The sequence below is a fragment of the Mesoplodon densirostris genome, chromosome X, assembly GCF_025265405.1.
Source record: "Mesoplodon densirostris isolate mMesDen1 chromosome X, mMesDen1 primary haplotype, whole genome shotgun sequence".
Classification (NCBI taxonomy): Eukaryota; Metazoa; Chordata; class Mammalia; order Artiodactyla; family Ziphiidae; genus Mesoplodon; species Mesoplodon densirostris.
The window spans coordinates 51,492,084-51,514,286 of record NC_082681.1 but is presented as its reverse complement, the minus strand read 5'-3'; the positions used below and the strand labels follow the sequence as shown (position 1 = coordinate 51,514,286).

At 40.3% G+C, this 22,203-nt stretch overlaps 1 protein-coding gene across 4 annotated transcripts in view; it reads left to right on the top strand.

Annotated features, from left to right (window-relative positions):
- Positions 1-318: 318 nt before the first annotated feature.
- CENPI (centromere protein I) overlaps positions 319-22,203 on the top strand; it is a 52,691-nt gene continuing 30,806 nt past the window's right edge. For 3 of the 4 annotated variants that reach the window (XM_060086785.1, XM_060086788.1, XM_060086787.1), the window contains exons 1-5: positions 421-530; positions 2,147-2,382; positions 3,004-3,141; positions 7,498-7,616; positions 7,903-8,010. In XM_060086785.1, the coding sequence (XP_059942768.1) occupies positions 2,160-2,382; positions 3,004-3,141; positions 7,498-7,616; positions 7,903-8,010 (588 nt within the window). In that variant the 5' untranslated portion in view covers positions 421-530; positions 2,147-2,159. The other variant, XM_060086786.1, reaches the window with a different exon arrangement.

The window sequence follows — 22,203 nt, the reverse complement described above, 5'->3', positions numbered from 1 at the left end:
GTCAATCTGAGCAAATGGATCACTGTAATTGGTCTTGTTAAACTCAAGAACCGAGACACTAGCTGTTCCGTTTTAGGCACAGTGACGAATGGGAACAATATTAGAACAGTGGGAGCATCAGCCAATCGGCTGACTTAAGCAGCAGCTGCCCGCTAGCCGGGCGTCCCCGGGCGGGGCGGGTGTGGCCGGCGGCTCTGCGGAATTGCGTTTGCGTCAGCGTGGGCGCGCGCGCCGCCTCGCGCCATTGAGCTGTGACCCAACCAATCAGGCTTCAGCAGAGCGCGCGGCTCCGCCCAGAAGCCCCCTGTGTCGCCATGGAAGCGCATGCGCAGGGCGGAGCCCGCTCATTCGAATCCGGGAGGTGACGTTTGGACTCCAGAGGCTTTGGGACCGAGGAGCATTTTAGGTGAGGTGCTTTTAAACACCGGGCAAAGTGGGAGCCCCAAGGCCGAAGGGAATCAATCTCCTGACTTCTGAGCAAGACTGTCCTACAAGGTGTCGGGTTTTCCCCCAGACCAGGAATCTGCCCGGTGGGTTAGTTGTCGCGGCCAAGTTCGGTCCCTGCTGGGGCAGGCTGTGAAAGGGGGTCCTTGGGGAGCGATGGGACGGTTCCACCGGAAAGGGCTAGAAGCTGCTCGCCCGCCCTTCTTTCGTAGGACCCGAGGAAACAACTCGGAACCTGGAACCTCTCGGTGGCTTAGACATGCATATTGCTCTTCTGCTGCAGCCTCATCTGTTCTAGGGAGGTGGGGTTGAGTGTCATTACGACCATTCCCTTAGTTTTTCCTATTTGAAGCCCAAAACTTAGAAGTCATTCCGGCTTCCTCTCTTTCTTTTTCCCTACATCCAATTCCTTTATTACGGCCTTGCCCAGTCTCCTTCCAAAACATTTCACAAATACCATCATTTTCTACCTCTCCTACCATTTACACCTTAAGCCAGGTTCAGATTGCAGTCATATCTCTTCTGGACTTTTGCTTGACCCTTTTAACTGTCTGTTTCCACTCCTGCACCCCTAACATTCTATTCTCTGCAGTGCAGCTAAAATGATCTTAAAACATAAATCATATGGTATCACTCCCCTCTGTAACAGTCTTCCCTTCCCCCATAGTTGCCTATGACACTTGAAAACCAAATTCCTTGTTCTGGCATACAAGCCCCAATATAGCAGTCCCTGTCTGCCTTTTTGACTTCGTCTCCTACTACTCTGTACCTCTTTCATGCTACCTCCCCACCGACCCTCGCCTCTTACTGGTGTTGTTGCTGTTTCTTTAACACACAGAGCTCTTGCTTTAAAGTCTTAGCATGTCTTGTTCTTTCCTCTCCATGAAATACCCTTCCACCAGCTCTTAACATGGTTGGTTCCTTCTGGCATTCAGATCTCAGCTTAAAGATCACATCAGAGAGGCGTTCTCTGAACACTTATTCCAAAGTAGCTTCTCACCCCCACCTCTTTTCTATGACATCACTGTATATTATATTCAGTATTAGTTATTTACTTATTTATTGACTCTCACAACTCCTCTTCACTCTACCCCCATAAGTTTCATGAGAGCACAGACCTTGACTGTTTTGTTATTTTATCCCTGGTGAGTAGAATTGTGCGTGGCATATATTGTAGATGATGCTCAGTAATTATTTATTGAATAAGTGAATTATCGGGGCATGTTTCTGTTCCGAGAATCCTTAGTTTGGCCACCAGTTTGTCTTTAACTTAGCACTGACAAAGCAGGCAGCATTAAAGATTAAAAGCAAAATCAAGGCAGGGTGGAGAAAAATAGGAGTGGAGAAAGTAACATTGAGATCATGAGATGGATTAGTTTTGGACTCACTTATGTGATATAGCCCTTTTAAGAGAATTTATGTTGCCTGTACTGTTACTGTTTTTTTCCCCTCACAAGGCCAGCTAGTGAATGTTACCTTGGAGAGTTGTTTCTGTTCCTATTTAGGTCAAGGGCTTTTTGAGAAAGTTAACCTATAGATTTTGTTGCCTGGATTGCTGTCAGTTTTTTTATTGTGTACTTGTATGCTAGGTCCTCTGTACTAAATGTGGGAATACAGGCATGTGTGATCCCTGTCTTTGTGGAGTAAAAAGGGAGGGACAGTTTGGCTGGTTAATGGTAACTTGACACTTGTTTCTGTATAGAACACGTGCAGTAATGTCACTTCAAAGGAAAGTTAAGAACTCTCAGGCACAAAAGAGGACTTCACAAGGTAGTAAAAGCTATCAGACTAGACTCTCGGCCTGGAAAGTAAAAGAGGACCTGAGTGACTCAAAGAGCATCTCAGAACATGGACAAAACAATCCAGTGGAAGATTATGAACATGCTGATGATCAAGCAGAAGGCGCTCTGCAAATAGCACTGGCATACTTTGAGAAAGGTAGGACAGATTGTTTTCCTTATGTTAAGTCCTATTCCTGTAAAAATATTCAGACTTTTTTTCTTAAGGATTTTTAAAGGAAAGCATATTTTTGTTCATTCATGATTTTTGTTTATTTAATGGACATTTATTGAGCACTTACTACATATCAGTATGCTAGGTACTAGGGATGTAGCGACAAAGCATGTTCCTGGCAGAGTGGTTTCCAAACTGTTGCACACTGGGATTTCCCGAGAATCTTTAAAACCCACTGGTGCCTGGCATCCACTCTTAGACCTTCTGATTTTATTGGTATGGGATACAAGCTGGGCATTGGGATTTTTTAACGGCTCCTTAGGTGATTCCAATGTGCAGCAAAGTTTGGGAACCACTGCCCTACTTTCTGAAACAGCTTAGTCTAAGTTCAGTGCTTTTAGTTAGTTTAGAGCAGATAAGCCAGGGCAGGATTCAGTTTTCCTGCTTTGCTGTGAAGTATTCTAGGGTTTTAAAGGCTTTGAAGGGTTTTTAGGAAGACATCTTTTACGTAAAGCTATTCCTTTGAAGAATCCTAATTGTAACTGTTGAGGCTGAGGAGTGAGAGAGTTTTAAAATCCTCACTATTTAATACTGTTCCTCTTCCAGGTCCCATTAAAACTTCACAGAGTAAAGATAAAACCTTGGAGAAACACTTGAAAACTGTGGAAAATGTGGCATGGAAGAATGGGTTAGCTCCAGAAGGAATCGACATTCTATTAAATGTGGCACTCAGTGGCAAATCTGGTATGTCAAGGGGATAAATTTTTCAGTTTGATATTTGTTTTGCCTTTCAGACTTTGAGTTAGATTGTTGATTGGAATCAGCTGCAGTTAAAGAACTATATATTTTTCCTATTCTCGTCATAAAACCAATCTGATAAGATTATATCAATAAAATGGGACTTTCTTGTGTTCAGACTACCTTATGAACTAAAAGTTTCTATGAGCATATGCTGAAAATGGCTAGTTATCACATATCTTTACAAATAAAATGGGCCTCTCACTGTTGTGGCCTCTCCCGTTGCGGAGCAACAGGCTCTGGACGCGCAGGCTCAGCGGCCATGGCTCACAGGCCCAGCCGCTCCGCGGCATGTGGGATCCTCCCAGACCGGGGCACGAACCCGCGTCCCCTACATTGGCAGGTGGACTCTCAACCACTGCGCCACCAGGGAAGCCCCAATAAAATGGATTCTTGTCACCAAATACATGGGAGCCATTTTTAGTATTTCTCTTAGGAAGGATAGATAATAATTTAAATAGTGTTGCTGGAGGGCACATTAAGAGATCACTTGGTCTATTTTATTGCCTTTAGGTTCACTTATCTATGGCAAGTCCCTGTTGATACTGTCTCCATTCCAGTGTCTGTGGCCTTAATAGTCAAGATGCTTTTTCTTTTGTGCCAATGCTTCCTCTTCTGTTCTAAGTTCATTTGTAATGGAAGTGGGGGGAGATTCTTAGAAAGAAATAATATCTGTCCATTATTCTTTTTACTTGAGAAGAACCTTTTAACCTACCCTCACCCAAATTTAGACTTAGAGAGTATTTTAGCCCTTGAACATTCTCATTTTAAAGGTGAGGAAACTGAAGCCCAGAGTGGTTAAAAAGACTTGCTTAATCTCAGAGCTAGAACTGGGGAACTCAGATCTCCTAACTCCCATTCTAGTGTTTATGCTGCACCACACTGCTACTGGGTTTTCTCCTTTTTTTTAAAAATTAAGACAACTATCAAAATTGAATACTTTATATACCATTTTCTAGCCCTTGCGTTCCTTTGTGCATACCCTATCATGTTTGCAGGTGTGTGTGTGTGTGTGTGTGTGTGTCTGAGAAAGAGAGACAACACATTACTAGCCGAATTCAGTATATGACTTCCAGGAATTTTAGTTCTCTATATTTTAAATTTTTATTTATTTATTTATTTATGTCTGCGTTGGGTCTTCGTTGCTGCGCGCAGGCTTTTCTCTAGTTGTGGCGAGTGGGGGCTACTCTTCATTGCGGTGTGTGGGCTTCTCATTGCAGTGGCTTCTCTTGTTGCGGAGCACGGGCTGTAGGTGCATGGGCTTCAGTAGTTGTGGCACGCAGGCTCAGTGGTTGTGGCTCATGGGCTCTAGAGCACAGGCTCAGTAGTTGTGGCGCATGGGCTTCGTTGCTCCGCAGCATGTGGGATCTTCCTGGACCGGGGCTCAAACCCGTGTCCCCTGCATTGGCAGGCGGGTTCTTAACCACTGTGCCACCAGGGAAGTCCCTAGTTCTCTGTTTTTACCTGATTAGTTCTCTTTGTTTTCCTACAAAGTTACATTTGACCTAATAAAATTGGTCTTCTTCTAAGTTGTTTCAGATTGGTTTTGACAAATTTCTAGGAATTCATATTTAACTGATTAGTGTCTATCGAGAACAATTCTATCTATCGCTTCTCCCCTTAAAACATGTATAGAATGTACAGATGTTTTCTATTTTGGAATTTCTCTTTTCTTTTTTGATATCTCAGAAATTCACGTTTAGAAGGTTTTCATGATGTTTGCCACGTCTTGTTGCAAATGCATGCATGTTTCAAAATGCATGCCTTAGACTTAGAAACTTGTATGTAACAATTTAAAAAATATTCTTTGGCTTTCTAGTCTAATTTCGTTTTTCTGTTAAGGTGGAATTTGGTGACATTATATGTAGCCTCATTGCTTTCTTTTCTCCTTTTAGTTATTTCTGGGATAATAACATTATATTATAAATATATATAATAATAATAACTGTATTATAAATAATACAGTTATTTCTGTATTTCTCCTTTTAGTTATCACTATCAGATCTTTATATGTAGCTCTTTTGCTAAGTTGAAATACATATCGAGGGGCAGGTGTGCTAGAAATGTCATAATTAGGTACAAAGGGACTTTGGACTCTTTAGTAATTGAAAAGTCACTGGGAAGTAAGAATAGAGTCTATATTGAATTCTCCCTTTGAATTTGGTACATGTGTAAAGCGTTAGCAGTCAGACTGTTGTAAACTTTACAAGTGTTGGGGTATGGGAGTAGGGGAGAAGAGAGGAGTAAAAACAAGATACCATGAGACTGGAAAACAGAGATTTTTGTTCTTGTGATTCATTACCTGCCATCACTGCTTCCTTTCTTCTCCACAGAATGATGGGGTAGGAATTGATGAGATATATTGTTGAAGTTATGTAGGATATATAAATCTAGAGATCTGATGTACAACATGATGACTATAGTTAGTAATATTGTATAGAGTACTGGAAATTTGCAAGAGAATAGATTTCATGTGCTCTTACCACACACAAAGAATGGTAACTATGTGAGGAGATAAAATGTTAATTAACTTGACTGTAGTAGTCATTTTATTATATATAGGTATATAGTATCTGCCAGGTGTTGGTTCCAGGAACCCCTGCGGATACCAAAATCCTAGGATGCTCAAATTCCTTGATAAAATGGCATAATATTTGCATATAACCTACACACATCCTTCTGTATACTTTAAATCATCTCTAGGTTACTTATAATACCTAATACAGTGTAAACACTATGTAAATAGTTGTAAATACAATGTAAATGCCATGTAAATAGTTGTCTTGTGTGGCTATTTCAAGTTTTGCTTTTTGGAACTTTCTGGAATTTTTTTTTTTTTTTTTTTTTTTTGCGGTACACGGGCCTCTCACCGCTGCGGCCTCTCCCGCTGTGGAGCACAGGTGCCGGATGCGCAGGCCCAGGGGCCACGGCCCACGGGCCCAGCCACCCCATGGCATGCGGGATTCTCCCAGACCGGGGCACGAACCCGCGTCCCCCGCACCGGCAGGCAGACTCCCAACCACTGCGCCACCAGGGAAGCCCCTGGAATTTTTTTTTAAACGAATATTTTCTGTCTGTGGTTGGTTGAGTCCACAGGTGCAGAACCTATGGATATGGAGGGCTGATTATATCATATCATCATGTTGTGCATGTTAAATATATACAATTTTTATTTAAAAAAATAAGAGGTCTACATTAGTAGGAAAAGAAAAGATGTATAAGATGTTTCTGAGAATGCTACTTGCAGGCGAAGTTAAGAACAGTGTTATCTTGGTGAATGGATGTGATCACCATGCTATAATGCATGTAAGACAGCGTTTAAAGACCTGTATGTTTCTAAGAATGCTACTTGTGGGAGAAGTTGAGAACAGTGTTATACTGAATGGATGTGATTACCATGCTATAATACCTGTAAAACAGTGGTTAAAGACACATGTATCCAAGATATTGTTGAGGCTTCTACTTGCATGAGAAGTTGAGAACACTGTTTTTTCAGTGAATGGTTGTGATCACCACTGTATAATGCAAATAAAACAATGTTTAAATACAAAAAGAAATGGATGATATACATGTATATTTAATTATTGAAGCCTTAATAAGCAGAAGTTGACATAGGGTATACACAAAACTACTTGCAAACTCACTTCTATTAGCAGATGGGAGGATACCATAGAAGCCAAGAGAGTATGATGGAAAGATTGGACCAATATAGAATGATATTACTACCAGCTAATAGTATAGTTGTTTAATTCTGCTATCCTTCCCACTTTTGGGGGGGGATGGAGACTAGAAATATATCTATTTATTCTTAAATGTAGCAGCTCATGCAAGATATCTTAGAGTAGCTTTAAATAAATCAGAATCTATTATGCCATTTTAAAAAGTCCTTGGAATGTTCCTAGGAGTAAAAGACTTCTTTTGAGGTGTAATTCACGTACCATAAAATTCACCCTTTTGAAGCATACAATTCAGGGTTGTTTTTTTAGCATATTCATAGAGTTGTGCAACCATCACCACTATCTAATTTCCAAACATTTTCATCATGCCAAGAAGAAATCCTGTACTCATCCTCCATTGTTAGATAAAAATATTAGAACCAAAGAATTTGCTTTATAGTTTATATTAAAAGTTAAAGGTACATTTTTGTTTCAAACTATGTTTTGTAATGATGATAAGAGATATTGAATATTATTTTATTGCCTTCAATGTGAAGTGAAATTTTTAGGACTAAGAGTTAATGTTAGTAAGGAAACAGTCAAGATTCTAAAATGTAGTTTGATTTAGAGTTTCTCTGCTTTCCAGGGAGTGCTGTAAACACTCGGATATTCAAGTGTATGATTCCAGCAACTCTAATATCAGAAGATTCTGTGGTTAAGGCGGTCTCTTGGCTTTGTGTTGGCAAGTGTTCTGGTAGCACCAAGGTAATCTTTTTAAACACTTTCATGATAAGTCCTTCAGAACCACTTAAGGGCTGGCAAGGAAGATCCACTTATGGAGTAATGGCAGTGGCCTTTTGTGCAAAGCCTGTAGTTTTGGAACAATGTAGCTTGATGCAAGGAGTCTGTTCAAACAGAAATTTTTACTGAGAGATAAAATCTGTTATCCTGCTTTGTGCTAGAGGCTTCTAAAACAGCCCTGAGGGGGGAATTAAGCTCTCTCCTCTGCAAGTTATATATCTCTAAAGATAAGCATTTTGTCTCTCAATAGGTACTTTTTTATCGTTGGCTGGTTGCAATGTTTGACTTCATTGATCACAAGGAGCAAATTAACTTGCTCTATGGCTTCTTTTTTGCTTCATTGCAAGATGATGCACTGGTAAGTAAAAATTGGACAGCATCATGCATCGATCAAATGGTATGTGCTTGTATATCAATGCACCATATGTGCTTCAAAGTGCCACACAACTTTCCTTACTTATTTTAAAATATATGAAACACACAGAAAAGTATAAAGAGTAACATAACAAACATCTTTACACCTGTCTCTCAGATTAACAAATAAAATTTTTAATGCATTTGCTTTATATCTTTTTTAAGGAAATAACTGTAACAGATAGAATTGAGTTCACATTGGAGTCTCTTTGCTGATCTAGAGCAATGATTGCCATCTTTTCCCTTTTAAACCACTTCAACAGGGTCCTTTGGGTCACTTATTGTACAGTTTCTTTTTTCTTTTTTTTTTAACATCTTTATTGGAGTATAATTGCTTTACAATGGTGTGTTAGTTTCTGCTTTATAACAAAGTGAATCAGTTATACATATACATATGTTCCCATATCTCTTCCCTCTTGCGTCTCCCTCCCTCCCACTCTCCCTAGCCCACCCCTCTAGGTGGTCACAAACCACGGAGCTGATCTCCCTGTGCTATGCAGCTGCTTCCCACTAGCTATCTATTTTACGTTTGGTAGTGTATATATGTCCATGCCACTCTCTCACTTTGTCACAGCTTACCCTTCCCCCTCCCCATATCCTCAAGTCCATTCTCTAGTAGGTCTGTGTCTTTATTCCTTTCTTACTCTAGGTTCTTTATGACATTTTTTTCTTAAACTCCATATATATGTGTTACCATATGGTATTTGTCTTTCTCTTTCTGACTTACTTCACTCTGTATGACAGACTCTAGGTCCATCCACCTCATTACAAATAGCTCAATTTCGTTTCTTTTTATGGCTGAGTAATATTCCATTGTATATATGTGCCACATCTTCTTTATCCATTCATCTGTTGATGGACACTTAGGTTGCTTCCATCTCCTGGCTATTGTAAATAGAGCTGCAATGAACATTTTGGTACATGACTCTTTTTGAATTATGGTTTTCTCAGGGTATATGCCCAGTAGTGGGATTGCTGGGTCATATGGTAGTGCTATTTGTAGATTTTTAAGGAACCTTCATACTGTTCTCCATAGTGGCTGTACCAATTCACATTCCCACCGGCGGTGCAAGAGTGTTCCCTTTTCTCCACACCCTCTCCAGCATTTATTGTTTCTAGACATTTTGATGATGGCCATTCTGACTGGTGTGAGATGATATCACATTGTAGTTTTGATTTACATTTCTCTAATGATTAATGATGTTGAGCATTCTTTCATGTGTTTGTTGGCAGTCTGTATATCTTCTTTGGAGAAATGTCTATTTAGGTCTTCTTCCCATTTTTGGATTGGGTTGTTTGTTTTTTTGTTATTGAGCTGCATGAGCTGCTTGTAAATTTTGGAGATAAATCCTTTGTCAGTTTCTTCATTTGCAAATATTTTCTCCCATTCTGAGGGTTGTCTTTTGGTCTTGTTTATGGTTTCCAGTTTCTTGATTAACACTGTGAAAACCACATCAGAATTAATGAGGAGAGGATTACTTTTCATGAGATGCCAATGGGCTGATTTTGATTAAAGAGCATAATTATTCCCATTGAAAACGTTAATAACTCTAAGAAATCAATCTACTGTCCACATGGAAGACTTTCAAGGACCATCAGTAGTTCACAGACCATGTGAACCATTCATCTAACTGAATTCCTCTTGCTTCTGGAAAGGGAATTCATTCATTGATTTCATTTTTTTAAAATTGACTGTGTTCATTGCATTGATCGAGGCAATGTAGAAGATTCAAAGTTTAGCAGAGAGTTTCCATATTCCAGGGGTTTATAATCCAGTTGGGTGACTAAGGAAAGCAGATAAAGTTAAATAACAGCATATAAGTTAAATTATCAAAGACAGTATATGTTAACATGAGGATAATAATTGGTGTGATATTTCCAGGAAGGAAAGAACACTGTAAACCAGAGTGATTAGAAAAAGCATCATAATGTATGTAGGCATTGAGCTAGGCCATGAAGGTTGAGTAGGATTTGAGATTTGATGTTTGATATGACAGGAATATTTCAAGGAAAGTTGTGAACTGTGTAAATTGTATTTCAGGAGACCTTAAATAGATCAGACTGACTTAATTACAATTGGTGTCAAGCAGTGGTGGGTGGTAAGGCTGAAAAAATTGGGTGAGGAAAAATTGTAGAGGTCTTTAAATGTGATGGTAAGGAATTTGAACTTTATCCTCTATCCAGTGGGGAAATCACTGAAAAAGTTGGGGCAGAACATGTTGAAAGCAACACTGTAGGAAGTTGTATCTAGTAGTGCCAAACATTATGAATTATGATGGAGGCTAGAGTCAGGAAGACTAGTTGGGAGACTAACATGATGATGACATCCTAAACTAGCAGTTCTCAGGTATGCTCTGTGGACCTCTTGAGGCTCCCTGAGAACCTTTCAGGAGGTCTCAGTGGTTCAAGTTATCTTTATAGCAATATCAAGATGTTATTAGCTATTTTCACTGTGTTGAATTTGCACTGATGGTGGATAAAACTGCCGGCGCCTTAGCACAAATCAGGGCAGTGGGGCCAGACTGTACTAGTGGTCATTGTGTTCTTCACTGCAGTAAAAAACAAAAATGCAAGTTTCACTTAATAATGTCCCAAATGAAGCAGTAAAAATTACTTCATTAATTATATTAAACTTCAACCTGTGAGACACATCTTTAATATTATGTTTGATGAAATGGGAAGTACAAATAAATCCCTTCTGCATACTAAAGTACAACAGTTGTCCTGAGGAAAAGTACTTGTGTGATTGAGTTGTGAGCTAAACCAGCTGCTTTTTTCACAGAATACCATTTTTACTTCAAAGAGTGACTGACACGTAAACTGTGGTTATTCAGACTTGGGTATTTGGCAGATGTTTTCTTGAAAATGAACAAAGTGAGCTGGTCACTTCAAAGAAAACAACTGGCACTATTTTTTGCCAGTGATAAAATTTGAGCTTTTAAGTGAAAATTACAAGTTTGGAAAATTTGTATCTGCTACTGTGAACTTGACAGCTTCCCAATACTTAAAGACTTTCCTGATGAGGATGGTAGCAATATTAATGAATGTGATTTTTAGATATTGTATAATGAAATGTGTCAATATTTGGAAGCTTGGTATAACTAATTTCCAAATTATCAAGTATGATATTATGAAATTATGCATGGGTAAAAGAGCCATCCAAAGTGCAAGATACATCAATGAATTTTAATGGAGCAGAGTACAAAGAGGGTTCATTGATAAGATTTCAGATTCCACATTGCAGCTGTTCCCTAAGAGACTATCACTTACCAAGTTTTAGTGAAGTATCAAAGACTAATATCCACGATTTTCTGAAAAGGCTATTAAAATATTACTTTCTTCTCCAACTACGTATCTGTGTGAGGCTGGCTTTTCTTCATGTACTTCAATCAGAACAATATACTGTAACATTTAATGCAGAAGCAGAGAATCCAGCTGTATTCTATTAAGTCAGAAACGTTAAAGAAATTTGTAGAAATGTAAAACTGTGTCACTCTAAGTCATTTTTTTGGGAAAATATAGTTATTTTTCATAAAATATTTCATTTATTGTTAGCATGTGATGGGCTTATTTTTTTATTTTTTGAGGTACACGGGCCTATCACCGCTGTGGCCTCTCCTGCTGCGGAGCACAGGCTCCGGACGCGCAGGCTCAGCGGCCATGGCTCACGGGCCTAGCCGCTCTGCGGCATGTGGGATCCTCCCAGACCGGGGCACGAACCCTTGTCCCCTGCATTGGCAGGCGGACTCTCAACCACTGCGCCACCAGGGAAGCCCTGGTCTTATTTTTTAAGTGAGTTAGTAAACATTTAGAAATTTCCAAGTTTTAGTTTCTAATATGGTAAATATCAACAGATATAAACCAGATAAACAAAAGCTCTTTGGGGTCCTCTAATTTTTAAGAATGTAAAGAGTCCCAAGACCAAAAAGTTTGAGAATCACTATCCTAGACTAAGGGGAATGAAAAATTCAAAGGACAAATTTTAGGGGAAATTGTAAAGGTAGAATTGACTTGGTACCTATATTGGATTAAGGGAAGGGTCAAGAGCTAAAGATCCAAGTTTTTAAGGCAGCATGAGTCAGAATGATGGTACCTTTGACCATAAAAGGAAATTTGTGAAAAGGAGGTAGTTTTGGAAGGAATATAATATGTTTGGCTTTAGATGTACAAAGTTTGAGGCTACATCCTTTATAAATTCACTCAATGAACATTTATTAACCACATAATATGAAAGGCATTGAACTAGTATTAGAACTACAAATATGAGTAAGAATAAGTTAACTATAAGCCTCATGTAATTAACTTATATGAGGCTTATATGCCAGGCACTAGTATACTTTATATACACAGTATTTCATCATCTCTAAGATGCCATCAGTGTTAAGATGCATCATTATCTTATGAACCATTACAATAGAATGCTGCCATTAAAACTATCACATGATATGGATTTTAGGATTAGTTCGTTTTCAGAGATGTTAAAATGTAGAGAAAGGAATGTTAGACTATGTAAAGTATTTTTTCCCAGTTCTGAGGGTCTGAAAGTTCTTTTCTTACCTCAATATTCTTAAAAAAATTTATTGAGCATCTACTATTTTCTATACTTGTGCTACCAGTATAGTAGCCACTAAATTCATTTGACTAAGTGAGCACTGGGAATGTGGCTAGGCCAAACTGAAATGTGTTGTAAGTGTAAAACACACACCAGATAAGTGGTTTTAACTCACATGAACCTCTTGCCAGCCTTATGTGGTACACACCTTTATCCCCATTTTAGAGATGAGGAAGCTGAGGCACAGAGGAGTCAAATAATTACCCAGAGTCATGTGACTAAAGCCGGGATTTATGGAAAATGATATTCCCATTTTAGAGATGAGACAACTGAGGCTTGGTAAAGTTACATAACTTTGCTAAGGTAAGCTATCTAGTAAGAGGCTGAGCCTTGAAGATCTTTAAATATAGTAGGAGAGAAGATAAGTACAGTGTGATAAATCCTGTGATAGTATCCACAGAGTTCCATGTGAGTATAAAGGACAGGTATCAAAATAAGACTGGGGATCAGGGTTAAAGTCATAGGAATTTGTTTTCAACAGGAAGAGAGACATGGGTGTTGATGTCAATAAATTTGTGGGTTAGTAAGGGACGTGATTGAGGGAATTCCTGCCCAGTGTTTTTAGTGATTTTTTTTTCCTCAAAGTTTCACTTAAGTAGGAGGCAAGGTCTTCTGCTGAGAATGAGGATGGGAAGATAGAATATTACGTTTCAGGAGAGAGTATACATTTTGAAATAGCTTTTGGTGGAAATAGAAATTGGAGGTTAGAGACACAGTTCTGAAGGCCCAGATGAGTTTAGGGAGCACGAATTTGTGATAGGTAATTTCTCCAGGGTGGGACAAGGAGGCGAGAGTGACCGCCGATGGATCAGGGAGTCTAGAGAGAAAAGGGAGGGGGTGAAGACAAAACAGGGCAGATTGGGAGCACACGCAGCTGAGGTTCAGGATGCCTTGGTGACATTCAGGAAATGTACTGGGGTTAAAAACTGGAATGATAGAAATTGTAGCATTGGAGTTTAAGATTTCAGGAGGGGATGGTTCAATGTGATGACAAGGTTCAGAGTGACAGAGGGGTGAGTTGTTGAAGTAGGGTGAGGGAATGAAGGTTATTGGAGTTGAAATTTTCTCTATCCTTATAGATTGATTGTTGTTGTTGCTGCCCATTTATCAATTACAGAGTAAGGTATGTTGAAAATCACCCAATATGAAGGCAGATTTGTTAGTTTTCCCTTAAAGTTCTGTCAAATTTTACTTTATATATTTTGAGTATATTATTAGGTGTACACACAATTATAGTTTTCATATTGTCCTGCTGAATCAAACCTTTTTTTATTAGTTTCTGCTTGATAACAAAGTGAATCAGTCATACATATACATCTGTTCCCACATCCCTTCCCTCTTGCGTCTCCCTCCCTCCCACCCTCCCTATCCCACCCCTCCAGGAGGTCACAAAGCACCCAGCTGATCTCCCTGTGCTCTGCGGCTGCTTCCCACTATCTATCTACCTTACGTTTGGTAGTGTATATATGTCCATGCCTCTCTTTCGCTTTGTCACAGCTTACCCTTCCCCCTCCCCATATCTTCAAGTCCATTCTTAAGTAGGTCTGTGTCTTTATTCCCGTTTTACCCCTAGGTTCTTCATGACATTTTTTTCATAAATTCCATATATGTGTTAGCATATGGTATTTGTCTTTCACTTTCTGACTTACTTCACTCTGTATGACAGACTCTAGGTCTATCCACCTCATTACAAATAGCTCAATTTCGTTTCTTTTTATGGCTGAGTAATATTCCATTGTATGTATGTGCCACATCTTCTTTATCCATTCATCCAATGATGGACACTTAGGTTGTTTCCATCTCCGGGCTATTGTGAATAGAGCTGCAGTGAACATTTTGGTACATGTCTCTTTTTGAATTATGGTTTTCTCAGGGTATATGCCTAGTAGTGGGATTGCTGGGTCATATGGTAGTTCTATTTGTAGTTTTTTAAGGAACCTCCATACCGTTCTCCATAGTGGCTGTACCAATTCACATTCCCACCAGCAGTGCAAGAGTGTTCCCTTTTCTCCACACCCTCTCCAGCATTTATTGTTTCTAGATTTCTTGATGATGGCCATTCTGACTGGTGTGAGATGATATCTCATTGTAGTTTTCATTTGCATTTCTCTAATGATTAATGATGTTAAGCATTCTTTCATGTGTTTGTTGGCAGTTTGTATATCGTCTTTGGAGAAATGCCTGTTTAAGTCTTCTGCCCATTTTTGGATTGGGTTGTTTATTTTTTTGCTATTGAGCTGCATGAGCTGTTTATAAATTTTGGAGATTAATCCTTTGTCAGTTTCTTCATTTGCAAATATTTTCTCCCATTCTGAGGGTTGTCTTTTGGTCTTGTTTATGGTTTCCTTTGCTGTGCAAAAGCTTTGAAGTTTCATTAGGTCCCATTTGTTTATCTTTGTTTTTATTTCCATTTCTCTAGGAGGTGGGTCCAAAAGGATCTTGCTGTGATTTATGTCATAGAGTGTTCTGGCTATGTTTTCCTCTAAGAGTTTGATAGTGTCTGGCCTTACATTTAGGTCTTGAATCCATTTTGAGCTTATTTTTGTGTATGGTGTTAGGGAATGATCTAATCCCATACTTTTACATGTCCCTGTCCAGTTTTCCCAGCACCACTTATTGAAGAGGCTGTCCTTTCTCCACTGTACATTCCTGCCTCCTTTATCAAAGATAAGTTGACCATATGTGTGTGGGTTTATCTCTGGGCTTTCTATCCTGTTCCATTGATCTATCTTTCTGTTTTTGTGCCAGTACCACACTGTCTTGATTACTGTAGCTTTGTAGTATAGTCTGAAGACAGGGAGCCTGATTCCTCCAGCTCCGTTTTTCGTTCTCAAGATTGCTTTGGCTATTCGGGGTCTTTTGTTTTTCCAAACAAATTTTGAAATTTTTTGTTCTAGTTCTGTGAAAAATGCCAGTGGTAGTTTGATAGGAATTGCATTGAATCTGTAGATTGCTTTGGATAGTAGAGTCATTTTCACAATATTGATTCTTCCAATCCAGGAGCATGGTATATCTCTCCATCTATTTGTATCATCTTTAATTTCTTTCATCAGTGTCTTATAATTTTCTGCATACAGGTCTTTTGTCTCCTTAGGTAGGTTTATTCCTAGGTATTTTATTCTTTTTGTTGCAATGGTAAATGGGAGGGTTTTCTTGACTTCGCTTTCAGATTTTTCATCATTAGTGTACAGGAATGCCAGAGATTTCTGTGCATTAATTTTGTATCCTGCTACTTTACCAAATTCATTGATTAGCTCTAGTAGTTTTCTGGTAGCATCTTTAGGAGTCTCTATGTATAGTATCATGTCATCTTCAAACAGTGACAGCTTTACTTCTTCTTTTCTGATTTGGATTCCTTTTATTTCCTTTTCTTCTCTGATTGCTGTGGCTAAAACTTCCAAAACTAAGTTGAATAAGAGTGGTGTGAGTGGGCAGCCTTGTCTTGTTCCTGATCTAAGTGGAAATGCTTTCAGTTTTTCACCATTGAGGACGATGTTGGCTGTGGGTTTGTCATATATGGCCTTTATTATGTTGAGGAAATTTCCCTCTATGCCTACTTTCTGCAGGGTTTTTATCATAAATGGGTGTTGAATTTTGTCGAAAGCTTTCTCTGCATCTATTGAGATGATCATATGGTTTTTCTTCTTCAATTTGTTAATATGGTGTATGATATTGATTTGCGTATATTGAAGAATCCTTGCATTCCTGGAATAAACCCCACTTGATCATGGTGTATGATCCTTTTAATGTGCTGTTGGATTCTGTTTGCTACTATTTTGTTGTGGATTTTTGCATCTATGTTCATCAGTGATATTGGCCTGTAGTTTTCTTTCTTTGTGACATCCTTGCCTGGTTTTGGTATCAAGGTGATGGTGGCCTCATAGAATGAGTTTGGGAGTGTTCCTTCCTCTGAAATTGTTTGGAACAGTTTGAGAAGGATGGGTGTTAGCTCTTCTCTAAATGTTTGATAGAATTCGCCTGTGAAGCCATCTGGTCCTGGGCTTTTGTTTGTTGGAGGATTTTTATTCACAGTTTCAATTTCAGTGCTTGTGATTGGTCTATTCATATTTTCTATTTCTTCCTGATTCACTCTTGGCAGGTTGTGCATTTCTAAGAATTTGTCCATTTCTTCCAGGTTGTCCATTTTATTGGCATAGAGTTGCTTGTAGTAATCTCTCATGATCTTTTGTATTTCTGCAGTGTCAGTTGTTACTTCTCCTTTTTCATTTCTAATTCTATTGATTTGAGTCTTCTCCCTTTTTTTCTTGATGAGTCTGGCTAATGGTTTGTCAATTTTGTTTATCTTCTGAAAGAACCAGCGTTTAGTTTTATTGATCTTTGCTATCGTTTCCTTCATTTCTTTTTCATTTATTTCTGATCTGATCTTTATGATTTCTTTCCTTCTGCTAACTTTGGGGGTTTTTTGTTCTTCTTTCTCTAATTGCTTTAGGTGCAGGGTCAGGTTGTTTACTCGAGATGTTTCCTGTTTCTTAAGGTGGTATTGTATTGCTATAAACTTCCCCCTTAGAACTGCTTTTGCTGTGTCCCATAGGTTTTGGGTCATCGTGTCTCCATTGTCATTTGTTTCTAGGTATTTTTTAATTTCCTCTTTGATTTCTTCAGTGATCACTTCGTTATTAAGTAGTGTACTGTTTGGCCTCCACGTGTTTGTATTTTTTACAGATCTTTTCCTGTAATTGATGTCTAGTCTCATAGCATTGTGGTCGGAAAAGATACTTGATAGAATTTCAATTTTCTTAAATTTACCAAGGCTTGATTTGTGACTCAGGATATGATCTATCCTGGAGAATGTTCCATGAGCACTTGAGAAAAATGTGTATTCTGTTGTTTTTGGATGGAATGTCCTATAAATCTCAATTAGGTCCATCTTGTTTAATGTATCATTTAAAGCTTGTGTTTCCTTATTTATTTTCATTTTGGATGATCTGTCCATTGGTGAAAGTGGGGTGTTAAAGTCCCCTACTATGAGTGTGTTACTGTCGATTTCCCCTTTTATGGCTGTTAGTATTTGCCTTATGTATTGAGGTGCTCCTGTGTTGGGTGCGTAAATATTTACAATTGTTATACCTTCTTCTTGGATCGATCCCTTGATCATTATGTAGTGTCCTTCTTTGTCTCTTCTAATAGTCTTTATTTTAAAGTCTATTTTGTCTGATATAAGAATTGCTACTCCAGCTTTCTTTTGATTCCATTTGCATGGAATACCTTTTTCCATCCCCTTACTTTCAGTCTGTATGTGTCTCTAGGTCTGAAGTGGGTCTCTTGTAGACAGCATATATACAGGTCTTGTTTTTGTATCCATTCAGCCAATCTGTGTCTTTTGGTGGGAACATTTAGTCCATTTACATTTAAGGTAATTATTGATATGTATGTTCCTATTCCCATTTCCTTAATTGTTTTGGGTTCGTTATTGTAGGTCTTTTCCTTCTGTTGTGTTTCTTGCCTAGAGAAGTTCCTTTAGCATTTGTTGTAAAGCTGGTTTGGTGGTGCTGAACTCTCTCAGCTTTTGCTTGTCTGTAAACGTTTTAATTTCTCCATCAAATCTGAATGAGATCCTTGCTGGGTAGAGTAATCTTGGTTGAAGGTTTTTCTCCTTCCTCACATTAATTATGTCCTGCCACTCCCTTCTGGCTTGTAGAGTTTCTGCTGAGAGATCAGCTGTTAACCTGATGGGGATTCCCTTGTGTGTTATTTGTTGTTTTTCCCTTGCTGCTTTTAATATGATTTCTTTGTGTTTAATTTTTGACAGTTTGATTAATATGTGTCTTGGCGTATTTCTCCTTGGATTTATTCTGTATGGGACTCTCTGTGCCTCCTGGACTTGATTAACTATTTCCTTTCCCATATTAGGGAAGTTTTCAACTATAATCTCTTCAAATATTTTCTCAGTCTCTTTCTTTTTCTCTTCTTCTTCTGGAGCCCCTATAATTCAAATGTTGGTGCGTTTAATGTTGTCCCAGAGGTCTCTGAGACTGTCCTCTGTTCTTTTCATTCTTTTTACTTTATTTTGCTCTGCATCAGTTATTTCCACTATTTTATCTTCCACCTCACTTATCCGTTCTTCTGCCCCAGTTATTCTGCTATGGATCCCATCTAGAGTATTTTTCATTTCATTTATTGTGTTTTTAATCGATGCTTGATTCATCTTTAGTTCTTCTAGGTCCTTGTTAACTGTTTCTTGCATTTTGTCTATTCTATTTCCAAGATTTTGGATCTTGGAAATAGAATCTTGGATTATCTTTACTATCATTATTCTGAATTCTTTTTCAGGTAGACTGCCTATTACCTCTTCATTTGTTAGGTCTGGTAGGTTTTTATCTTACTCCTTCAGCTGCTGTGTGTTTTTCTGTCTTCTCATTTTGCTTATGTTACTGTGTTTGGGGTCTCCTTTTTTGCAGGCTGCAGGTTCGTAGTTCCCATTGTTTTTGGTGTCTGTCCCCAGTGGCTAAGGTTGTTTCAGTACGTTGTGTAGGCTTCCTGGTGGGGGGGACTAGTGCCTGTGTTCTGGTGGTTGAGGCTCGATCTTGTCTTTCTGGTGGACTGGTCTACGTCTGGTGGTGTGTTTTGGGGTGCCTGTGGCCTTATTATGTTTTTAGGCAGCCTCTCTGCTAATGGGTGGCATTGTGTTCCTGTCTTGCTAGTTGCCTGGCATATGGTGACCAGCACTGTAGCTTGCTGGTCGTTGACTGAAGCTGGGTGCTGGTGTTGAGATGGAGATCTCTGGGAGATTTTCGCCACTTGATATTATGTGGAGCTGGGAGGTCTGTTGTGGACCCATGTCCTGAGGTTGGCTCTCCCACTTCAGAGGCACAGCACTGACTCCTGGCTGCAGCACCAAGAGCCTTTCATCTACCCGACTCAGAATAAAAGGGAGAAAAAGTAGAAAGAAAGAATTAGTAGAAGAAAGAAGGAGAGAGAGAAAGAAAGGAGGAAGGAAAGAAAGGAAGGAAGAAAGAAAGAAAGGAGGGAGGGAGGGAGGAAGGACGGAAAGAAGGAAAGAAAGAAAGGAGGGAGGGAGGGAGGAAGGAAAGAAAGAGAAAGAGTGAAAAGATGAAGGGAAGGAGGGAGGAAAGAAGGAAAGAAAAAAGTGAAAGGAAGAAGGGAGGGAGGGAGGAAGGAAAGAAAGAAAGAAAAAGAAAGGAGGGGCGGAGGGAGGGAGGGAGGAAGGGAAGGTAGGAAAAAAAGAAAGAGAGAAGATAAAATAAATTAGAATAAAGTGTAAAATATAGTAGCATTATTAAAATAAAAAAGTAATTATTGGAAAAAGAAAACGGACAGATAGAACCCTGGGACATATGGTGGGAGCAAAGCTGTACAGAGAAAAATCTCACACAGAAGTATACACATACACATTCACAAAAAGAGAACAAGGGGAAAAAATCGAAAATCTTGCTCTCAAAGTCCACCTCCTCAATTTGGGATAATTCGTTGTAAAAAGAGGAAAAGGGGAAAAAGTCTTAAATCTTGTCCTCAAAGTCCGCCTCCTCAATTTGGGATGATTCGCTGTCCATTCATGCACTCCACAGACGCAGGGCACATCAAGCGGACCGTGGAACTTTCTTTAATCCGCTGCCTCCCAGGCTGCACAGAGAGATTTCCCTGTCTCTTCTCTGCTCTCACAGCTCCCGGGTCTCAGCCTTGGACCTGGCCCCGCCTCTGCGCGTAGGTCGCCGGAGGGCGTCCGTTCTTCGCTCAGACAGGACGCGTTTAAAGGATCTGCTGATTCGGGGGCTCTGGCTCACTCAGGCCGAGGGGAGGGAGGGGCACGCAGTGCGGGGCGGGCCTGCGGCGGCAGAGGCCGGCGTGACTTTGCACCAGACCGAGGCGCTCCGTGCGCTTTCCCGGGGAAGCCGTCCCTGGGTCCCGGGACCCCGGCAGTGGCGGGCTGCACAGGCTCCCCGGAAGGGGGGGTGGACAGTGACCTGCGCTCGCACACAGGCCTTGTGGCGGCGGCAGCAGCAGCCCCAGCATCCCACGCCCGTCTCCGGGGTCCGCGCCTTTAGCCTCGGCTCGCGCCCATCTCTGGAGCTTCTTTAAGCAGCGCTCTTAATGCCCTCTCCTCGCGCACCAGGAAACAAAAGGGAAGAAAAAGTCTCTTGCCTCTTCGGCAGCTCCAGGAAACAAAAGGGAAGAAAAAGCCTCTTGCCTCTTCGGCAGCTCCAGACTTTTTCCCCGGAGTCCCTCCAGGCTAGCCGTGGTGTACTAACCCTTTCAGGCTCTCTTCCTGCCGCCAGCCCTAGTCCTCTCCCTGCGCTCCCACTGAAACCCGATACCCGATACCCGAGCCTCAGCTCGCAGCCCCGCCCGCCCCAGCGGAGCAGACAAGCCTCTTGGGCTGGTGTGTGCCTGAGGGCACCGATCCTCTGTGCTGGAATCTCTCCGCTTTGCCCTCCACACCCCTGTTGCTGTGCTCTCCCCTGCTATTCGGAAGCTTTCCCCCTCCGCCACCCGCAGCCTCCGCCCGGGAAGGGGCTTCTAGTGCGTGGAAACCTTTCCTCCTTCATGGCTCCCTCCCACTGGTGCAGGTCCCATCCCTATCCTTTTGTCTCTGTTTATTCTTTTTTCTTTTGCCCTACCCAGGTATGTGGGGAGTTTCTTGCCTTTTGGGGGGTCTGAGGTCTTCTGTCAGCGTTCAGTAGGTGTTCTGTAGGAGTTGTTCCACGTGTAGATGAATTTCTGATGTATCTGTGGGGAGGAAGGTGATCTCCGCATCTAACTCTTCCGCCATCTTCTTGAATCAAACCTTTATCATGGAGTTGCCCTTTGTTAGAAATGCTTTTTGTTTTAGTCATTTTGTTTGATATTGACATTGGCTAGTATATTGCTTCGTATATTACCATCTTTTGGTTTTTTGAAAAATCTTTTGCCCTCATGTCTTAGATGCCTCTTTTATTTATTTATTTTTAAAAAACAATTTATTTTCTTCTTTTCTTTTTATATTTTTGGCTGCATCAGGTCTTAGTTGCGGCACGTGGGCTCTTTCGTTGTGGCGCGGGCTCTTCGTTGTGGTGCGCGGGCTCTTAATTGTGGTGCGCGGGCTTCTCTCTAGTTGTGGCACGGGCTCCAGGGTGCGTGGGCTCTGTAGTTGTGGCGCACAGGGTCCAGGGCACATGGGCTCTGTAGTTTGTGGCACGCGGGCAAGCTCTCTCTTTGAGGCTCACAGTGTGGGCTTTGTTGCCCCATGGCATGTGGGATCTTAGCTCCCCAACCAGGGATTGAACCTGCGTCCCCTGCATTGGAAGGCAGATTCTTTACCACTGGACCACCAGGGAAATCCCTTATATGCCTCTTTTCAATAGCATATAACTAGATTTCATTTTTAAATCCTGTCTGACGATTTTTCACTTTTACCCGGAAAATTAGTTTATTTACTTTTGTAGTGATTGTTGATACAGTGGAAATGAATTGAAATATCAATATTTTATTTTGAGCTTTCTAAATGATCTGCTTTTTTCTGATTCTTTCCCTCATCCCTCTTATTTTGGATTGATTGTGGTTTCCCCC